The sequence below is a fragment of the Chelonoidis abingdonii genome, chromosome 11 (genome assembly GCF_003597395.2).
Source record: "Chelonoidis abingdonii isolate Lonesome George chromosome 11, CheloAbing_2.0, whole genome shotgun sequence".
Classification (NCBI taxonomy): Eukaryota; Metazoa; Chordata; order Testudines; family Testudinidae; genus Chelonoidis; species Chelonoidis abingdonii.
Window position 1 is genome coordinate 29,247,769 of NC_133779.1, and position 20,224 is coordinate 29,267,992.

The 20,224-nt window shown below is 52.2% G+C and overlaps 1 protein-coding gene across 1 annotated transcript; it reads right to left on the reverse strand.

Annotated features, from left to right (window-relative positions):
* Positions 1 to 4,061: 4,061 nt before the first annotated feature.
* On the reverse strand, positions 4,062 to 19,672 carry ANGPTL4 (angiopoietin like 4). The gene is made up of 7 exons (XM_032787458.2): positions 19,128 to 19,672; positions 18,446 to 18,556; positions 17,750 to 17,882; positions 7,209 to 7,322; positions 7,017 to 7,112; positions 6,421 to 6,696; positions 4,062 to 5,159 (listed from the first exon to the last, which is right to left on the reverse strand). Exons 1-7 carry the CDS (start codon positions 19,614 to 19,616, stop codon positions 4,978 to 4,980), a joined length of 1,401 nt encoding a protein of 466 aa, XP_032643349.1. The 5' UTR covers positions 19,617 to 19,672; the 3' UTR covers positions 4,062 to 4,977.
* Positions 19,673 to 20,224: the final 552 nt, after the last annotated feature.

The window sequence follows — 20,224 nt, forward strand, 5'->3', positions numbered from 1 at the left end:
GGAACTATAGGATAGCTAGGGGATAGCTACCCACAGTGCAACGCTCCGAAAATCGACGCTAGCCTCGGTACATGGATGCACACCACTGAATTAATGTGCTTAGTGTGGCCCCGTGCACTTGATTTTATATAATCTATTTTAAAAAACTGGTTTCTGTAAAATTGGAATAATCCCATAGTGTAGACATACCCCCAGTAATACATTTTAACATTTTTAGAAAGTCTCTATAATATATAACTAAGCTATTGTTCTATGTAAAGTAAATAAGGTTTTTAAAATGTTTAAGAAGCTTAATTTAAATTAAATTAAAATACAGAGCCCCCCGGGACTGGTGGCCAGGACCTGGGCAGTGTGAGTGCCCCTGAAAATCAGCTCGTATGCTGCCTTCAGCACGTGTGCCATAGGTTGCCTACCCCTGGTTTAACATCACACCTTGAATTAAACCTGTTCAGCTTTATATGTAGATCCCAGCAGTCGTTTCTCTGATTCAACAGTTGTTTTCTTTGCAACTATTCCTCTAGGCTACAGCATGGTCCTACCACTGTGGTGAAGGGTGGTGAAGCACTGGAATGGGTTACCTAGGGAGGTGCTGGAATCTCCTTCTTTAGAGGTTTTTAAGGTCAGGCTTGACAAAGCCCTGGCTAGGATGATTTAGTTGGGGGATTGGTCCTGCTTTGAGCAGGGGGTTGGACTAGATGACCTCCTGAGGTCCCTTCCAACCCTGAGATTCTATGATTCACTCTTGCCAAAGAGGTTACTATGGCTGTGAGAGCTAATCCAAGAGCCCTCCCATGCTACGTGGGGTATTTGCACTGTCAGGAGCTAGTCTGTGGTATATAAGCAAACCACATTTCCTACCCAGAGGCCCTCGGGGCTAGGTCAAATCCTCCCAATTTAATAGTGTGCTGGGAGAGCTCATCAGTCTCATGCCACTCGCAGTCCAATGAGCTGCTGACTCCCAGCCCAGCTGCATTGCTGAGCATACCAGGGCATCAGCACTGATCCATCCGTAGTCTGGCACACACCACGCCGGTGTCATCCTTGATCTGTCTGTGGCCACTGCTCCAAGCCGGCCGACTGACTCCAGGCAGCCTTGACTCTGAGGCCCACACAGTTCTTGACCTGCACAAGTTCTAGTTATCAGCCTCACATCATTCTCATCTGCCCACCTCTCACTGCACTTTTAATCACCTCTGTGTTGCATGAGATCACATCCCCTCAGGACTCACTGAGGCCTCTGTGTGGTCATCCCCACAAAGGACCTCCCCTTGCCACATGCACCACCTCTGTATCATAGAACAGCCTGTGCGCTGCTCTACAGCCAGGGGACATGCAGGGACCTGAACAGAGGTCATGGCAAGTGAGTGAAGGAGAACTGATTTTCAGATATACACTATTACTCATTTTAAAGCCTGGACTTAGAGTCTGTTACCACTTTTAAATTCTTGTGGGGTTTTTAAGCATAGCTGCCATTCAGCTAAACCCTTCTCTCTCCAAGGCAGAGAACCTATTCTGAGGGAACAGTCCATTTGCAGGCAGGATGGGTGAGAAAAAAAGGCAACTATTTCCAGCAAGGCTGTGAAGCTTTGTGCCTCGCTGGGCGCTAGAATTCAGCACGCTCTTGTGCTGCACAAATAAACTCGCTGCAGTCCTTAGATGGAAACTGCTACATAAATGCTGCTTCTTATTCATTGTTATAAGGCCACAGCATCAGATACCACATTACAACCAGTAACTTGGTGCCACCCTGTTTCCTGGGAAGGGGGTGTTTCACATCCACAGATGAACAGGAATATTTGAAACTGCCCTTTCCTCATTAGCACTGCATGTGGTGTCATTTCTCTCATCACCAGAGGGAGCCCTCATTTTTCATTTGGACCTGAAGATCAAACTGAAATCACAATTCAAAGCATGCATTGGAAAATAGATGAGGGAGGATTCAGAGGGAATTCCAGTTAAGAATCCTAGTACTTCCCCTTCCTTGTTAATGTCTGTCACAAGAGTGGAATTTCCCAGAGAAAGAAGGCCCAGTAACACTCTTAATTCGTGAATGGTCTCTGCCTAGAGGGCCTCATCCCTCACAGCAAGAAGTGGAATTGGGTAGATCAGGACCAAGGAATAAGAGAGAACAGCAGGGATAGTTCTCCAACTGGTCAGGGTCAGCTCTTCTGGCTAGCTTGTTGCAAGCTTCCTGGTGCTAGTCTTTTGTGAGAGGTTGGGCGGTCTATTAGCTTTGCTCTTGTGGCTGGAGACTTGGGGCCCCCTGTGCCAGTTCCTGTTGTGAGCTACTGCCTATTTCTGGCTGGTGCTGGAAATAAAGGTTGAGTATCATTGGAGTAAAGCTGGAAAATTTACTCCAACTGCCACAGAATGAAAATCCAGAAATGAACAGATAAGGGTGTGGCTATTTCACTGCTCATTATTTGTAGGAGCATCTTACTTCAATGATCATAGCACACAAGGCCTCTGACATCTTAACACATGCTGGGACCAATTTAGTTTTGAATGAAACTAACTCCATTTGTCCCCTGTATCTATTCACCAAGGTACTATTTCAGAACACTAGGGGACACAGATAAGGCGTGTAGGGAAGTGTACATTGCATGGTTTGTATGAGCACTTCCAGGCTAGTAGAGAATTTCACATAGCAATTCCTGTATTGAGTCCAATCATTTGTTGACTTAGTTTATCCTTCTAAATAATTGGATGCCTCAGACACCAAGTGACGGAGAATCCAAGGCAGCTCTTGAAAAGGTGCTCCACCGGCAGCAATGGTCAAGTTTGGCCATTTCAAATTTGTCTAGCTTCAACTTCTAACCATTTGTTATTTTTCCTTTAGCTGTTAGAAGAAACAGCCCTCTGATATGAGCGATCTCCTCCCTGCATAGGTAATTATGGGGGCATTGCATTGGTACTTAATGTTCTCTCCAGTAAGCTAAACAGATAGAGCTTCTTTAGTTTTATTGTAAGGCCCATTTTCCAGACCGCATCATTCTTGTAGCTCTTTTGAGCAGTCCCCAGTTTTGCCCAACATCCTTTAACATGTGAGCACCAGAACTGACCTCGCATAGTTGGGACCCTTACACAGCAGTGCACCAGGTGGCCTCCACCACCTCACTGGGAGTCATATGACAGAACTCAGAACACACGTGCGATATCCATCGGTTTGGTGGGGGGTTTATTAAAAGACATCTGCAGAAAGTCAGATTTTTAGTATAAAAGGGTTAGAGCTGAAAATACACAAACTACTGATGATCTTTTTCAAACCCAACATTTATAAATTACACCACATTGTTATTAACACTGCATTTAAATACAGAAACAAATTAAACAGTAAATTCATTAAAAAGATCCAGCATTCTACAAATGACTATTTACAGTATCCAGTAGCTAAGAGCTCTAGCAAGTCAGTCAATATGACTTAAATAGGACAGGATACTTGGGAACACCCAAGAGGGAAACTTGGCCTGTAACAGTTTCAGTGATTATCACCTGACCTAGGGTCTCCCCAAAGATCAGATGCATCCCACGACACTTGCTCCCCGCCTCTAAGACACTCTGGGAAATCCTCAAATCCAGTCACTGAAGACACCAGAATAATATGTGCAGTATTTAGGGCAGACACCATGTGCGACTGATGCTGCTCCCAGCATCTTGGGGGAACCCTACTGTACCTCACCTTTCAGGGAGATTGTTTCAATTTCAGGTCACAGTCAGGGGACAAGTCTTCTCCACACTGGGATTTTGGAATCTTAAAAGGAGAAACTAAACCTCCAGGATAAGGTGATTGAGGAGAAGCACCACCCTAGATGTGAATTCAGGGTTGGGTCCAGGCCAAAAGGACAGCAAGGGCAGACTGTGCCTCATGCCATTCTAGAGGCTATTCTACCTGACTCAGAGCAGCACCAGTAGGCTCTCTCTGAAGCTCAGGATTCACAAAGCCAACAGGGACGTCTATGATCTAGTCTGGCCTCCTGGTAACAGGCAATTGGAGGAATTACTGGGTGAAATCCTAAGGAGGAAACTGTTCTTCCCAGGTGGAGAGGCCAGGAAGGAGGAGTTGCATGTAATCTTTGAGGGTGAAGAAAGCTCGATGGACCTCAGTCCCCATTCCTCAAGAAGAGCCCCCAGAACCTTCCCCTTGGAGGAAACAGTCAAATAGTGTTTAAGTAACTGAGGAGACGGGGGCAGCTGGGCAGGTGTCTGAGAAACAAGGTGTCAGACATGAGTTACATTTGCTGCTGCCTCTATTGCTGCTGCGTTAACTGACCAGCCATGGCTGGAGGTGGGGCAGATGAGGAGGGTCTGGGGGGAATGGGGTGGGTTTTTGGCAGCAGCACCATACTGCGGCTCCAAACCTAGACTAGCTTCCTGCTGGGCTCTGAGAAGAAAAGCCCGACAGTATCAGCAGCCTCTTGGAGGAGGCTCACAAAGCCCCCATGAACTAGGTGGGAATCCCAGTGAGAGGAGAGGATTAAAGTGGCACATGGGCCCAGGGTGCAGCTGTTCTATCTATGATGTAAGAGGACCCCATTCACCTCACCTCTCCCCAGCTTCAGTGCTGGGACCAAGCAAGCCCCATGAAAGCACAGTGGCTTTAATAGCAAAGGTAACTGATCAACCGAGACTTAGGACAAAGCTTTTTACATCATTGACTTGGGCAGCAGCAGAGCTGGTCTGTGACTGGTCCCCCAGCTTGTGCGTTCCACAGTGACCCTGTTCAGGGCTACTTGCCCATTCTGGGAGCTCCCATCCTTTGAGTTCATTGGACCCCAGTAACACTAAGTGGCTATACCTACAGGAAGAGCCTGTTGCTGCATTGCTCCGTGCTAGACTCTGCCAGCTACACAGCTGCTAATGTGAGGAAAGGTTCCCCTCTGAACTATCATTGTGAGGGTTGCGTTTCTGGTTTCTGTAAACACCAAGTGACGGAGCTGCAAATCTGCACTCCTTTGAGTCTTTCAAGTGGCAGCTAGGTTAGGATTCTGTTTCCAGCTCTGCGGGTCGGATTTTCAGGGTGGTAGATTTCAGTGGGTAATACCTCCCCTTCCATGTCTTCCAGAAGATGCCCTGTTTCCGCTCATGCCGCTGGCGGGGGATGGAGTGGAAGTACTTTCCGTTGAGGTTGGCATGGCCACAAGTGCTGAACCACCAGCCTCCTAGAAGGAAGGAAGAGACAGATTTCAGCCAATGGGAATTTTTACAGCTAAAAAGTCCTATAACAGGATAAAAAAAATCACTCCAGATTCAGAGTTATTGCTGAACCTTCCCTTCCAAGCACAGTCTGCTCACCACCCCTCTCAGAGCTCTGGAAGGTTAAAAGACCTGAAGTGTGTACGTGACAGGGGTTTCAGAGGGTCCCATGCTCCAGGGAACTCCAGCACTACTTCCAGGTCTGAAGAAGATCAAGCCACGCAGGCAGCTAGGCCTGCGTGACCATCAAAGAGGCCAAATGAATGCAAATACTTCCATAGCCTCATCCTGGTCATACGGAGCCCTAGGTGGTGGGGCATACCCACTGATGTGATAGGACTTGTTATTAGGTCCATTTTGCAGTTAGGGAATGGAGGCTGAATTGCAGCAACTTGCCTAGTGTCACCCAGCATGGGGTGGACGGGGAGAGAGACATGGGAAGTGTGTGCGCATGTGCACTCGGAATTGACACCAGATGTCCCAGTTCAATGCTGTGGCTCAAGACCATTCCACTCCCATCTGAGTGCACACACCTCTGTGTGCAATCTCTGGCCTTAGAGGGTGCAAAAGTGAAACTGTTGTAACAGCTGGGAGCCACAGGTAGCCCCAAGAGAAAGGAGTAGACTCTGGATGGACAGGGGAGGTGTGTTACACTGCCAGCAGAGCTAGCCTTGTGGGAAATGCCACGGTTTTGGTTCACACAGGTTGTCTGTTTCATTTGTATTCAATTTACAGTTCAAACAAGCCAAACATTCAGACATCGGTGAATTCCTCTGTTGAACCCATGAACTGGCCTCCTTCTTTGCTTGGACAGTTTGAGTCACAGGGAACAAGCTGGTAAAGCTGCGCCAAGTTATGACTTTGTAACAGAACCTGGAACCATGAGAATATCACCTGGTTTCAGGTTTGATTGGAGTTGCTCACACTGCTCCCCCTGTGGATCACTTGGTCCCATCCCTGTGGAGGAGGAGGGTGAAGCAGGGGACAAAGTCAGAGTCAAAATACCCAAATGCCTGTTTTTCACCAGTGCCTTCTGCCCCAAGCTGTTGGAAGCAGAGTTGTGTTTGCATAGGACTGAAACAAGGAGGGTCTTACACTGGAAAAGGAGAACTGGGCTTCAAGCAGCTTGGGGCAGATGGACGAAGACTGCTGCCACCTACATCCTCACCAAGAGAAAGACCAGACACTTGCTTAGGAACACAGCACCTTGCCTTTGCCAGCACTGACCTGACAGGTGCTTGGCACAGTTAGTGTCAGCTTTGAAATCGTTGTCCTGATCTCGAGTGGAGAAGGGCAGCTGTCTGAAGTCCCCAAGGGCATTTTCCAGTTCTCCTGACACAGGTCCGAGGAGACTGAGTGTGTAAGCTGTGTTCTCTCCACCCAGGCTAAAGAGGAACTGAATAAGCTGAGAGTTTCCTTCCCAGTCTTGCAGCTCAATCGAGAGATTGTACCTTCCCTCTTGGACAATGTGGTATATTTTCTCCAGCCCCAACCAGAAATCACCTGAAACACAAGGAACTTTGCATTAGTTAGCATCACACGCAAGCGCTATGCAAATCAAGGAAGATGTTAGCATGCAGTGCTAGGAGCACTCCAGATTCTCTGGTGTGCACAAAGTGCCTAGGGAGGTCAGTGGGTGCATGCACCCTTGTGTGGTAAATTTCCTCAACCCCTTCTCAGCCAGCTGTGACCACTCGTCCAGCCAGGTGTTATGCTGGGTGGAGATCTTTGGTCCACCTCTGGGGCAGTGTGGGAATGGAATTTGCTTTCCGATTAGGGAAAGCTAGAATAAAAAGAATAAGAGTCTTCCACCATCTGCTTACTGCTAAGGTCTCCAAAGCCATTCCTGTAGGCTTCCCAAAGTTGGTCGAAGTCCACAGAGCCATCCAGACGCCTCTGGATCACCGTCCAGCCACCTTCTGCAGGTGGAAGAGATTGTTCACTTATTTCAGTTCTGTTATTTGCAAGACCAGTTTGCAGAACTCAGAATAGCCCGAAGTGCTCCCCTTACTTACCAGCAGTCATGTCACAGTAGACTTTGAAAGGCTGAGATCCCAAGGGCTGGATCTGAAACACACCACTGCTTCTCTCCCCTGCCAGGAAGAGCTGCTGGCAGTCCAGCTGGAGCTCTGCAAATGGGCAGAGAGGGAATTTAGAAGAAGCCATCTCAGCATGCTGCTCTCAAGCAGGTTTGTCCACACCACAGTCCTAGTGGCTATACATATGTACAGATGAGCCTAGCGTAATCACCAGTGTGAATGCTAAAGCTAGAGACTGTTTGTACAGCGCCTAGCACAATGGGGCCTGGCCCAAGACCAGGGCTCCTAGGCACTATGGCAATATAAAGAAGTAATAAAAAGCCCTAACATTTTCCAAGGCAGCTCTCTAGGCCCTTGGGCTTCTGTTTCATTTTGTACAGGAGTTAATACTGGACTCAGAGGGCCCAGGAAAATAGACAGCTACAGCCTCCCAGAGAATTGGGCCAAGCATGTAACTCAGGAGGAGGAGCTGCTGAGACAGGTCACATGAGCTGTGCAGAGTCTGCAGACCAGAGGCAGCAGCACTGTGCGGCTTCCAGACATCTCTGGCGGAGCTCAGTCAGGGCATGAGGAGGGCAGATGGTAGGAAGGGGTAATGCCCTGCAGAGGGCAATAGGTGCAGAATATTGTTCTAACTCACCCCAACTACCACTAATGCACGAACCACTTGCAAGTTCCATCTGCCTCTCAAATGGGACTTTAGCTGTAGGCTGAGCCAGATACGCACAGCATTAGTGAGGACCTGCTGTCGGACAGCCTGGTACACTGCTTGCTGGCTGACACTGGAGCAGGTGCAGAGCAGAGACCATCAGCATATGAAGACCCCTTTGCCCAGAGGGTCCTCATAAGCCCCCCATAAGCAATGAATGGGGGAAATGAGGGACCAGGCACAACCGTGTGGGACTCCCAGCTGCAGGCCAAGACTGGCTCACAGGAGCAGCTCTAGCTTTTTTTGCTGCCCCAAGACGGCAGTTAAGCAGCCTTCGGCGGCTTGCCTGCGGGAGGTCCCCAGTTCCACGGCTTTGGCGCACCCGCTGCTGAATTACCACCAAAGGCTGCCTGACTGCTGCCCTCACAGGGATCGGCAGGGTGTTCCCCGTGGCTTGCCGCCCGAGGCACATGCTTGGAGTGCTGGTGCCTGGAGCCGCCACTGCTGGTTCAGACACTGAGGGGTTACCCTGCCAGGGCCCATGAGAAGTCACCAACCCACAGCTGCCATAAGGGCACTGGCCAGAGGCTCTGACCATTCCCTGCAAAGCATCAGCAAGACTAATTGTAAAGCTAAGAGAAGTTCTGCTCCTCCTGTCCCCAAATGCCTGGACTTCGGCCTCGGCTTTACTGTAACTGCCAGCAAAGCACCATTTCAACAGAACTGGTAAAAGTCCAACAGGCCTAAGAAGAATCCAGTTATAAAACCTGAGTCGAAAGGACAGGAGGGTGTCAGGGACTTTATCCAGCTTTGCAGAGCATCGAGGAACAGCCACAAAATCAAACTGCTCTTTGTCTGCCTGCAACAGGTGGACAGAGCCCCTTTCCCGGCATCTCCCCAAACAAAGCGAGGTCTGTTCCTAACGTAGCTGCCTGGGGGAAGCTGGGACGGTGCCCTTTGCGTTCAGCTTTAAAACATATTGTCTTTGTTCCCTTGAGCTGCAAGGACCAAAAAAAAAAAAAAAAGATCTATGTCTGTAAATGAAGACAGCCCCTTCCTTTGGGTTTGGCTAACTGGAGCTTGGATTCTTGTGCAGCTGCCATGAGTGGGAGTTCAAGAGGGACTGTGGGGACATGAGAGTAAACATGAACTTTCCCCCACTTCCTATGCCTTATTCCTCCACTGGGGAGCGCAGGGACCTCGTTCTCAGCACGGAGCTCACGGGCCTGGAGGAGTTTTACTGTAAAGCAAGGTACAGTATGTCTTGCGTCATGCAGAGTAGCTGAGCTCTGGTGCGGGACGTGCAGCACTTCACACAGGATATTGGGTTGCAGCAGGAAGCTACCCTTGCACTGAGGGCTCCAAGAACTTGCTTGGCTCCAGCTCAGACAGCACCAGGGGTGGCACCGGACCAGGCTCTGAACTGGCTCCACTGTTCTCATCTGTCGGGTTTGGTACAGAGGGCTCTAGAAATGGTGGGACTGCAAGGGAGCATGCTCTCAGCAAACCTTCACTTCAGCCTCACACCCCCATTCAGCACAGCCCAGCCACTCACCCCCTCCAGCTGCTGCGGAAGGAAGGCAAGCAGGAGGGGGCTGGCCCCAGCTGGGAGGGAAGGATGGTGCTCCCCCCCCCCCCCAAGTGGGGGGCTGGGTGGGATGTGGGGGTCCCCCCTGCATTCCCATCTCTTGGGAAGCTGATGAGAAGGTGCTGTTGCTGCCCCCACAGGAGCGAGGTTTCAGGAATTGCCCCCTGCCCTCTGAGTGTCCATTTGCTCCCTGTGCTGGCCCTGAGCCATGCTGGGTTCATGCTGTCAGAGCTCAAGCTGAGTATCACTAAGGCCTCTCTCACCTTAGTGTCTGGGCAGCAGGCCCAATGGAAAGCGCAAGGAGTAGCACTCGGTGCCACCCACTCTCCATGTGTCCAGACCAGCAGACAAAAGAGCCCTTCCCGATCGCCACTGAGCACTGTGGGGTTGTTTTTAAGATAAAGCAAGTGACACCAAGACGCTGCAGGGATGGAAACCCCTGGCCAGGCTTTCAACACCATTCTCCAGGAAAGGCCGACGCCAGGACAAGGGCTTCCCGCAGCCTTCTTGCACCCACCCCTCCCTGCTCTGACATCAGCGTCTGAGTCTGAAGTAGGGGAAAGGTGAGCCCAGCCTGGGAACGTGCTGGGGGAGGGGTTTCTTCCCAAAACAATGAAGCAAGCCTGCTCCTGGGGAAGGGGGAGGGATGGTTAGAAAGGACTTAACTTTCACCCAATTTCCTTCCAGCCAATCACCGTACTGCCTTTCTGATCAGCCATGCTCCCCTTCCCCCAACCAGTGTGGGCTGCACCCTGACTTTGTCATAAGAGCTATTTTCTTGCTAAGGTCTGAACTTTTACCTAGTTGACTCTTTGGGCACATTACTCCTCCTCCCTCCAAAATAACACCATGAAACCAGATGCCTGGAGCATAGACGAGGGGGTGGGTTGACAGCTGAAATCACCATTCACCAAGGAGGTGCAGCAGGGTAACCTCTCCCCATGCAAGCAGCTCAAGCCTGCACAGACGCCAGCGCCAGCATTAGAACAGGCGACCGTTCACGCACTGGCCTCTCGATTAGCGTCAGCACTTGTGCTAGGCCATCACTGCTGAGTCCCACCAAGTCATTCATAGACAAGACCAGACCGAACCAGGTCACTCCAAGCCAGGAGCGAGCTATCAGAGGGGCTGTTTGGTCAGGTCAGAGTTGTGACAAATGGCACCAAACCACAAACCACCCTTAACTCACTCACCTACCCTCATCCCAGATCCTGCCCCAACTCACTCCGCTGGGCCAAGCAAACAGTCTGGAGAAAGGGTTGAGGAGGGGGCTGGGATTGTTAGTTATCCATTACTTTAGTTTGTCATGGGGCTGGGTGCAGGCACTGACAGTCATCCTAAAGCTTTTGACCAGCAGGGTGGTGGACGTGTCACACAGGGCCAGACACAGGTGAGTCAGCAGAAATTACAGCAGGGTGGGCTTGCTTCCCAGTATAGGACATAGACCCAGTGGCCAGAAGAGATCATATCCTGCATTCTCTCAGGACTACTCACTACTTCTTTCTCTAATCTGTCCTAAATATCTGCAGAAAGGATGCCTGGATCTCTTGCCAATCCCTAAGTCAGACAGATCACACCATGCTGCCCCAAAGAGATTGCTGGTTGCTGGAGCCAAGAATCTCTGAGCAGCTCCTGTTCAACAGTTATCTTATTGCTGGGCTTTGCCAGATATACTGCACTGCTCAGCTCCTTTGTTTCCCCTACTGTAGCAGCAATGTTCCCACTAACTGCAGCTGGCTCCATAACCTCAGCTCATTTTGCTTTAGAAAAATACTACAGGTAGTTCAGACTTTAGTTTTTAGCATTGTTAGTTGTGCAGCTTTAAATCCCTGGTGGAAGAGCATGAGCCATGGGCTAGTAAAAATGAAGAGCGAAGTGTTTATTTAAAAAAGAAACCCATCAAGGAACGTTAAAACAACAAGGCCCAGCAGAATTACCCCTTGGATTGCCATGTATTTATGGAACGCGAAGGTCACCACCGTCAAGCAGAGAGTAAACACTGTTCCTTGAACACAGGATTGCATTCCAAGCTCAGTTGTTCAAGTGTTTCTTTTACTCCCACTAGGAACTGTTTGCTTTGCTTTCCCCACCCTGCCTTCCCCAACCAAATTATTTTGGAATCCCAGCACTGTTGGGAGATAGGGTTTAACTTTTGCCTACTTAGCGAGCTGCCAGGGAGGAGAGCGTATGCAGCGTCTGAAGACATGATCCACCTTCTGCAAGTGATTAAACCTCTTGCTCTTGAGGTTGTTTCAAACCTTCAACTTTTGCACAGTTGGCTGAGTGCCATGCCTTAGTCTGTTTAACTTGTGTTTGCTGGATGTACATAAAAGGGCCATTCTGAAGAAGTTGCTTATGGGGCTCATTGCCCACACGACCCCCAATGCAGCAGCAGGGAGCAGCTGTGAACACCAACCTTCTGAGTGATTGGCTGCTAGGAATGCAGGTAGCAAACAGCCCACAGAGGACACTGGGGCCAGTACTTGCCAGAAGGCTCCTTCTCCTTGCTAATCAGGGCGGAAATTGAATTGCAGTTGCCAGTCAACAAAAGTGATCAGGCAAATGAAGAGCAACTCAAGGTTTGGCCTAAATGAGGAACCTTCTCTTGAGTGGAAGCACCACTGCCATCAACAGAAGAATCATGGCCTGCTCCACAGTGAAAAAGACCTAAGGTTCTGTTACTCTTGGTCATCCTGACCAGTCTTTGCCACCTCCTCTAACAGTCAGTGTGCCCCAGTGTAGAGACAGGGTGTGGGGAGATGCTGCCCTCATAAGAGCATAAGAACGGTCAGACCAAAGGTCCATCTAGCCCAGGATCCTGTCTTCCAACAGTGTCCAATGCCAGGTGTCCCAGCGGGAATGAACAGAACAGGGCAATCATCAAGAAGTGATCCATCCCCTGTCACCCATTCCCAGCCTCTGGCAAACAGAGGCTTGGGACGCCCTCCCTGCCCAGTCTCATGCCCCCCATGTGGGGCAAGGGCAGAGGGGACTTGGGAAAGGTTTTCAGGAATGCAGTGCTGTAGTTTGCTCCTCATTGTCCTAATATAGAGGACTCTGGTCGAAAGAACCCAGTGTGACCGAGGGCTAACCCAGCTCAACTGAAAGCTGGCTGGAAGTCTCCCAGGTGTGGCTTCCTGTCTGCATTCATCTCCTATACTCTTTGTTCTCTGCTAGCCCCTAGCCCTTTGTTTTGTTCTTGCAGGGGCAGCAGCAGCCGGGTAACAGCACTTTCTGCTTTCAGTCTTCCCATGTGCTAACTAACTACCCCGCTCTGCAGCCTTTCTGCCTGGAGAGCCTTGTGCTTGACACAGAGGGAAAACCCACTTGCCTTCTGCATCGTTCCTATTTGGGTCAGACCCTTTATGCAGCCAGCTGGAAAGCATAGGCATTTCCCTAGTCTGCACAGGGCTCCTGTCTGGGGAGCAGCCTGCAGTACACGGCCCAACAAGCTACTAAGCCACTCACCTGGTCCTGCTTCCACTGAACTCAGTGGGAGTTTTCTGTGTGATGGAAGCAGAGCCAGGCTCTTTGTGCAGCCTGAAGGAGGTTGCTCCAAAGGTCACAGGCCCAATGAAAGTGTGTGCGCGCCTGTGCAGGGAATTGTCCAGCACTCAGGGCACTAATCTGGGATTCCAGAGACTGGGATTCAAAATTAAAAAGGTGCCTCTAACCAGGGCCGGCTTTAGGAAGTGCGGGGCCCAATTCAAACAAACAGTTTCGAAGGGGCCCTGGCAGGGATGACTTTAAAAAAAAAGACATGTAAAAAAAANTGGCCCCAGCTGGGAGGGAAGGATGGTGCTCCCCCCCCCCCCAACAGTGGGGGCTGGGTGGGATGTGGGGGTCCCCCCTGCATTCCCATCTCTTGGGAAGCTGATGAGAAGGTGCTGTTGCTGCCCCCACAGGAGCGAGGTTTCAGGAATTGCCCCCTGCCCTCTGAGTGTCCATTTGCTCCCTGTGCTGGCCCTGAGCCATGCTGGGTTCATGCTGTCAGAGCTCAAGCTGAGTATCACTAAGGCCTCTCTCACCTTAGTGTCTGGGCAGCAGGCCCAATGGAAAGCGCAAGGAGTAGCACTCGGTGCCACCCACTCTCCATGTGTCCAGACCAGCAGACAAAAGAGCCCTTCCCGATCGCCACTGAGCACTGTGGGGTTGTTTTTAAGATAAAGCAAGTGACACCAAGACGCTGCAGGGATGGAAACCCCTGGCCAGGCTTTCAACACCATTCTCCAGGAAAGGCCGACGCCAGGACAAGGGCTTCCCGCAGCCTTCTTGCACCCACCCCTCCCTGCTCTGACATCAGCGTCTGAGTCTGAAGTAGGGGAAAGGTGAGCCCAGCCTGGGAACGTGCTGGGGGAGGGGTTTCTTCCCAAAACAATGAAGCAAGCCTGCTCCTGGGGAAGGGGGAGGGATGGTTAGAAAGGACTTAACTTTCACCCAATTTCCTTCCAGCCAATCACCGTACTGCCTTTCTGATCAGCCATGCTCCCCTTCCCCCAACCAGTGTGGGCTGCACCCTGACTTTGTCATAAGAGCTATTTTCTTGCTAAGGTCTGAACTTTTACCTAGTTGACTCTTTGGGCACATTACTCCTCCTCCCTCCAAAATAACACCATGAAACCAGATGCCTGGAGCATAGACGAGGGGGTGGGTTGACAGCTGAAATCACCATTCACCAAGGAGGTGCAGCAGGGTAACCTCTCCCCATGCAAGCAGCTCAAGCCTGCACAGACGCCAGCGCCAGCATTAGAACAGGCGACCGTTCACGCACTGGCCTCTCGATTAGCGTCAGCACTTGTGCTAGGCCATCACTGCTGAGTCCCACCAAGTCATTCATAGACAAGACCAGACCGAACCAGGTCACTCCAAGCCAGGAGCGAGCTATCAGAGGGGCTGTTTGGTCAGGTCAGAGTTGTGACAAATGGCACCAAACCACAAACCACCCTTAACTCACTCACCTACCCTCATCCCAGATCCTGCCCCAACTCACTCCGCTGGGCCAAGCAAACAGTCTGGAGAAAGGGTTGAGGAGGGGGCTGGGATTGTTAGTTATCCATTACTTTAGTTTGTCATGGGGCTGGGTGCAGGCACTGACAGTCATCCTAAAGCTTTTGACCAGCAGGGTGGTGGACGTGTCACACAGGGCCAGACACAGGTGAGTCAGCAGAAATTACAGCAGGGTGGGCTTGCTTCCCAGTATAGGACATAGACCCAGTGGCCAGAAGAGATCATATCCTGCATTCTCTCAGGACTACTCACTACTTCTTTCTCTAATCTGTCCTAAATATCTGCAGAAAGGATGCCTGGATCTCTTGCCAATCCCTAAGTCAGACAGATCACACCATGCTGCCCCAAAGAGATTGCTGGTTGCTGGAGCCAAGAATCTCTGAGCAGCTCCTGTTCAACAGTTATCTTATTGCTGGGCTTTGCCAGATATACTGCACTGCTCAGCTCCTTTGTTTCCCCTACTGTAGCAGCAATGTTCCCACTAACTGCAGCTGGCTCCATAACCTCAGCTCATTTTGCTTTAGAAAAATACTACAGGTAGTTCAGACTTTAGTTTTTAGCATTGTTAGTTGTGCAGCTTTAAATCCCTGGTGGAAGAGCATGAGCCATGGGCTAGTAAAAATGAAGAGCGAAGTGTTTATTTAAAAAAGAAACCCATCAAGGAACGTTAAAACAACAAGGCCCAGCAGAATTACCCCTTGGATTGCCATGTATTTATGGAACGCGAAGGTCACCACCGTCAAGCAGAGAGTAAACACTGTTCCTTGAACACAGGATTGCATTCCAAGCTCAGTTGTTCAAGTGTTTCTTTTACTCCCACTAGGAACTGTTTGCTTTGCTTTCCCCACCCTGCCTTCCCCAACCAAATTATTTTGGAATCCCAGCACTGTTGGGAGATAGGGTTTAACTTTTGCCTACTTAGCGAGCTGCCAGGGAGGAGAGCGTATGCAGCGTCTGAAGACATGATCCACCTTCTGCAAGTGATTAAACCTCTTGCTCTTGAGGTTGTTTCAAACCTTCAACTTTTGCACAGTTGGCTGAGTGCCATGCCTTAGTCTGTTTAACTTGTGTTTGCTGGATGTACATAAAAGGGCCATTCTGAAGAAGTTGCTTATGGGGCTCATTGCCCACACGACCCCCAATGCAGCAGCAGGGAGCAGCTGTGAACACCAACCTTCTGAGTGATTGGCTGCTAGGAATGCAGGTAGCAAACAGCCCACAGAGGACACTGGGGCCAGTACTTGCCAGAAGGCTCCTTCTCCTTGCTAATCAGGGCGGAAATTGAATTGCAGTTGCCAGTCAACAAAAGTGATCAGGCAAATGAAGAGCAACTCAAGGTTTGGCCTAAATGAGGAACCTTCTCTTGAGTGGAAGCACCACTGCCATCAACAGAAGAATCATGGCCTGCTCCACAGTGAAAAAGACCTAAGGTTCTGTTACTCTTGGTCATCCTGACCAGTCTTTGCCACCTCCTCTAACAGTCAGTGTGCCCCAGTGTAGAGACAGGGTGTGGGGAGATGCTGCCCTCATAAGAGCATAAGAACGGTCAGACCAAAGGTCCATCTAGCCCAGGATCCTGTCTTCCAACAGTGTCCAATGCCAGGTGTCCCAGCGGGAATGAACAGAACAGGGCAATCATCAAGAAGTGATCCATCCCCTGTCACCCATTCCCAGCCTCTGGCAAACAGAGGCTTGGGACGCCCTCCCTGCCCAGTCTCATGCCCCCCATGTGGGGCAAGGGCAGAGGGGACTTGGGAAAGGTTTTCAGGAATGCAGTGCTGTAGTTTGCTCCTCATTGTCCTAATATAGAGGACTCTGGTCGAAAGAACCCAGTGTGACCGAGGGCTAACCCAGCTCAACTGAAAGCTGGCTGGAAGTCTCCCAGGTGTGGCTTCCTGTCTGCATTCATCTCCTATACTCTTTGTTCTCTGCTAGCCCCTAGCCCTTTGTTTTGTTCTTGCAGGGGCAGCAGCAGCCGGGTAACAGCACTTTCTGCTTTCAGTCTTCCCATGTGCTAACTAACTACCCCGCTCTGCAGCCTTTCTGCCTGGAGAGCCTTGTGCTTGACACAGAGGGAAAACCCACTTGCCTTCTGCATCGTTCCTATTTGGGTCAGACCCTTTATGCAGCCAGCTGGAAAGCATAGGCATTTCCCTAGTCTGCACAGGGCTCCTGTCTGGGGAGCAGCCTGCAGTACACGGCCCAACAAGCTACTAAGCCACTCACCTGGTCCTGCTTCCACTGAACTCAGTGGGAGTTTTCTGTGTGATGGAAGCAGAGCCAGGCTCTTTGTGCAGCCTGAAGGAGGTTGCTCCAAAGGTCACAGGCCCAATGAAAGTGTGTGCGCGCCTGTGCAGGGAATTGTCCAGCACTCAGGGCACTAATCTGGGATTCCAGAGACTGGGATTCAAAATTAAAAAGGTGCCTCTAACCAGGGCCGGCTTTAGGAAGTGCGGGGCCCAATTCAAACAAACAGTTTCGAAGGGGCCCTGGCAGGGATGACTTTAAAAAAAAAGACATGTAAAAAAAAAAAAAAAAAACTCGTGGGGCTTGTATTCACTGGACAGTGCTCTGAGTCTTTGGCGGCACTTCGGCGGTGGGTCCTTCACTTGCTCCAGGTCTTCAGCGGCACTGAAGGACCCGCTGCCGAAGTGTCGCCGAAGACCCAGAGTAAGCGAAGGACCTGCTGCTGAAGCGCCGCTGAAGACCCAAAGCGCCGCCAGGGGAGTAAAAATTAAAAAGGCGCCTCCAACCAGGGAAGGGATTCTCACTGGGCATGGGGCCCTTTTAGGCACGGGGCCCGATTCGGGGGAATTGGTGGAATAGGCCTAAAGCTGGCCCTGCCGAGGGATACAGGATATGGGAAGACTCCTCAGCTGCATTTCAAACTCCAGATAGAACAAGACTCCTCTGCACAAAACCAATGACCAAGTGCTACCAACCTGGCCTGCCAGCCTCATTCAGCCACTTCACCCATTTACCTATATACCTTCAGGCAGAATTCATCTGCTTCCCACAGGCATTCTCCATATGAGGCTGAAACACTCCTGTAAAATCCTGAGATCTCTGCCAGACTGGATCCTGGATCCCTGCTAGATCCTGGAGGCCAGACCCTGCCCACACAGCAGATCCTTCCAGTTCCACTCAACTCCCCTGAAAGCCAATTTCACATCCTGAATCAGGACAATTGAACCTTTTGTTTCTGGGCTGTAGCTGGAACTGCTTACAGGAGGACTCGGCTAACTGGGTGGGAGGGAGATGACACATACTCACTCTGTGGCTGTGCAGGTTCCACACTGGCGTTTTGGCTTTGGTTGGTATGTCTGATGCTTTTCTTCAACTTTATCCTCCACTTTAGACTCTGAGTTTTGTTGTCCTTAAGATGCAGAGGGATCAACAGATTGACCTGTGCCAAAAACATGATGAGTTAGCGACTCATTGAGCAAACTTGAAACACTGATCCATAGGTGAGCTGGTCTAACGGCTCCCAGAGCAGTTGGTGGTGACACTGCCTGCCTGCATGGCTGAACTCCCCTAGGCAGATTATACAACAGGTCTGGGGCTCTGAGTGGCTCTGGTTTTGTACAACCCTGTCAGCCAGGGGTTTATTGTGCAAAGAAAGAAAGAGGTGGCAGAGCCAAGCACCTCAGGTCCAGGTCCAATCTAGCTGAACCTCCCCCCCCCCGTTTCAAAGAATGCCGGAGTTTGGATAAAAGGTTCCAACTTGTGGCTTTTGATCCTCTGGGTCAGACACACACAAATTTTGTGCCAACACAACAAGCACTTTTAAAGCCCTGTGAAGCTAAATGACACAGAGGCTCCGATTGCTTCTACGGTCCCATGACAGCCAAGAAGCCCCTGGGCTGGAATTCGGCTCTCAAGAAGCTCCCAGCCTGCAAGGAGCGTTTGCTGGTGTCAGTCTCTGCTCCCTATTCCCACTGCTATTAGCAGTCGCCCCGGGGAACTTACTTTGCTCTGCAGGCTTTTAATCTGCAGGTTCTGCTTGTCCAGTTTGTACTGCTGCTGTTTGACCTTCTGCAAAAGCTCCTCGATTCTCGTGTTCTGAGCATCCATTAGGGACTAAAATGCAAAGAAAAGGATGAGCTCCGTACACCCCTGTCCCCACTGCCGGGCGAGGGTCACTCGGGGGTGGGCGAGCCCTGCTCCGCCCCGCGTTTGCCCAGCTCCGAGACCAAGGCTGGGAATTTCCCAGGCTACTTTTGGTTTTGTTGGCTCTAGGCTCGTCCGGCACGTAGCGCATGAAGCTCTCAGCTGACAGCGCAGCCCCTGGCCCCAGCACTGCCTCCCCTTCGGGGCAGCAGCCCCCCGGAGACGCGCTGCCTATTTAGCGGGGTCAAAGCATTGGGAGAAGGGAGGGGACAGCCAGCCTCACCTGGTCGGGGGCTCGCCAGACCGCTGTCCCAGGGAGCCAGGCGCGTGTGCGCTCCCCTGGGCTGACACGGGAGTTGCTGGAAGGGACGCAGCCCTCCGGAGAGCCCCCTGCAAGGTCAGCGCAGCGGCGGAGGGGGACGGGACCCCGGGGCAGGGTCGGCGCAGCGGCGGAGGGGGACGGGACCCCGGGGCAGGGTCGGCGCAGCGGCGGAGGGGGACGGGACCCCGGGGCAGCCGGGGAAGTGGGGGGCGCACTCACCTGCAGCGTGCCCAGCTCCTTGGCGCTCTGGTTCTCCGAGGGCCGCCCCTGCAGCACCTGCCGGATCTTGCCCTCGAGCTGCTCCAGCCGGCCCTGGAGCTCCGCCTTGTCCCCGGCCATCTGCTGCAGCTTCTCGCGCAGCGCCTCGGAGAGCCCGAAGAGCTGCTGGTCCCTGCCCTGCAGCTCCCGCACGGCGGCCCGCAGCTGCCCGCCCTGCTCCTGCGCCTCGCGGGTCTGGCGCAGCAGCAGCCCCAGCGAGCCGTTGTGGGCACTCAGCCGGCCGCCCAGCTCCCGCAGCTGCCCCTTGGTCTTCTCCACGTGCTCCTTGAGCCCGTGGCCCAGCTGCAGCAGCCCGTGCGCGATCACGTTCACCTCGTCCCAGGAGGCGAACTGCACCTTCCGCTCCTTACTGCCGGCCGGGAAGCCGCCCGCCCGGGGGCCCAACCACGCTGCCGCGCACAGCATCAGGGCTGCCCCCGCCAGCCGCATGGTGCCGGGTGCAGAGCGCAGCGCAACCTGGATACCTGGCCTGGGAGCGCAGCGCAGCCGGCCCGCTGCAGAGCGCAGCCTGGTGTACCTGGCGTGGGTGCGCAGCGCAGCCGGCCCGCTGCAGAGCGCAGCCTGGAGTACCTGGCGTGGGGGCGCAGCGCAGCCGGCCCGCTGCAGAGCGCAGCCTGGAGTACCTGGCGTGGGTGCGCAGCGCAGCCGGCCCGGTGCAACAGCCAGCTCAGCCTAAGCGCAGTAAACACCCGACCGCTGTAGCTCCCCTTTTATAGCCTCCCCGCGCACCTCGCCACTCTGCTTTGCATAATGACGGGGGAGTGCCCTGGGGAGCGGCCAGGGAGTCTCCGGTTTCTCCTCCTGCCTCCCTGCGCAGCCCAGCCTGGCACGGCGAGGGGGCTGAGGCTGAGGCTGAGCCCAGCTCCAGGCGTGCAACCAGTCGCCCTTGCCGGCGTGTCTCCCGCCAGGCTGGAGCTGCGGTCTCCTGGGCACGCAGGAGCTCCCGGGGCCGGGCCCTGCTTGGCGTGCGGAGTTGGAAAAAGCGGGGAGTCCCCGGTCCCTGCGCGATGGGAGGGGCTAAGGGGGAGCAGACCTGC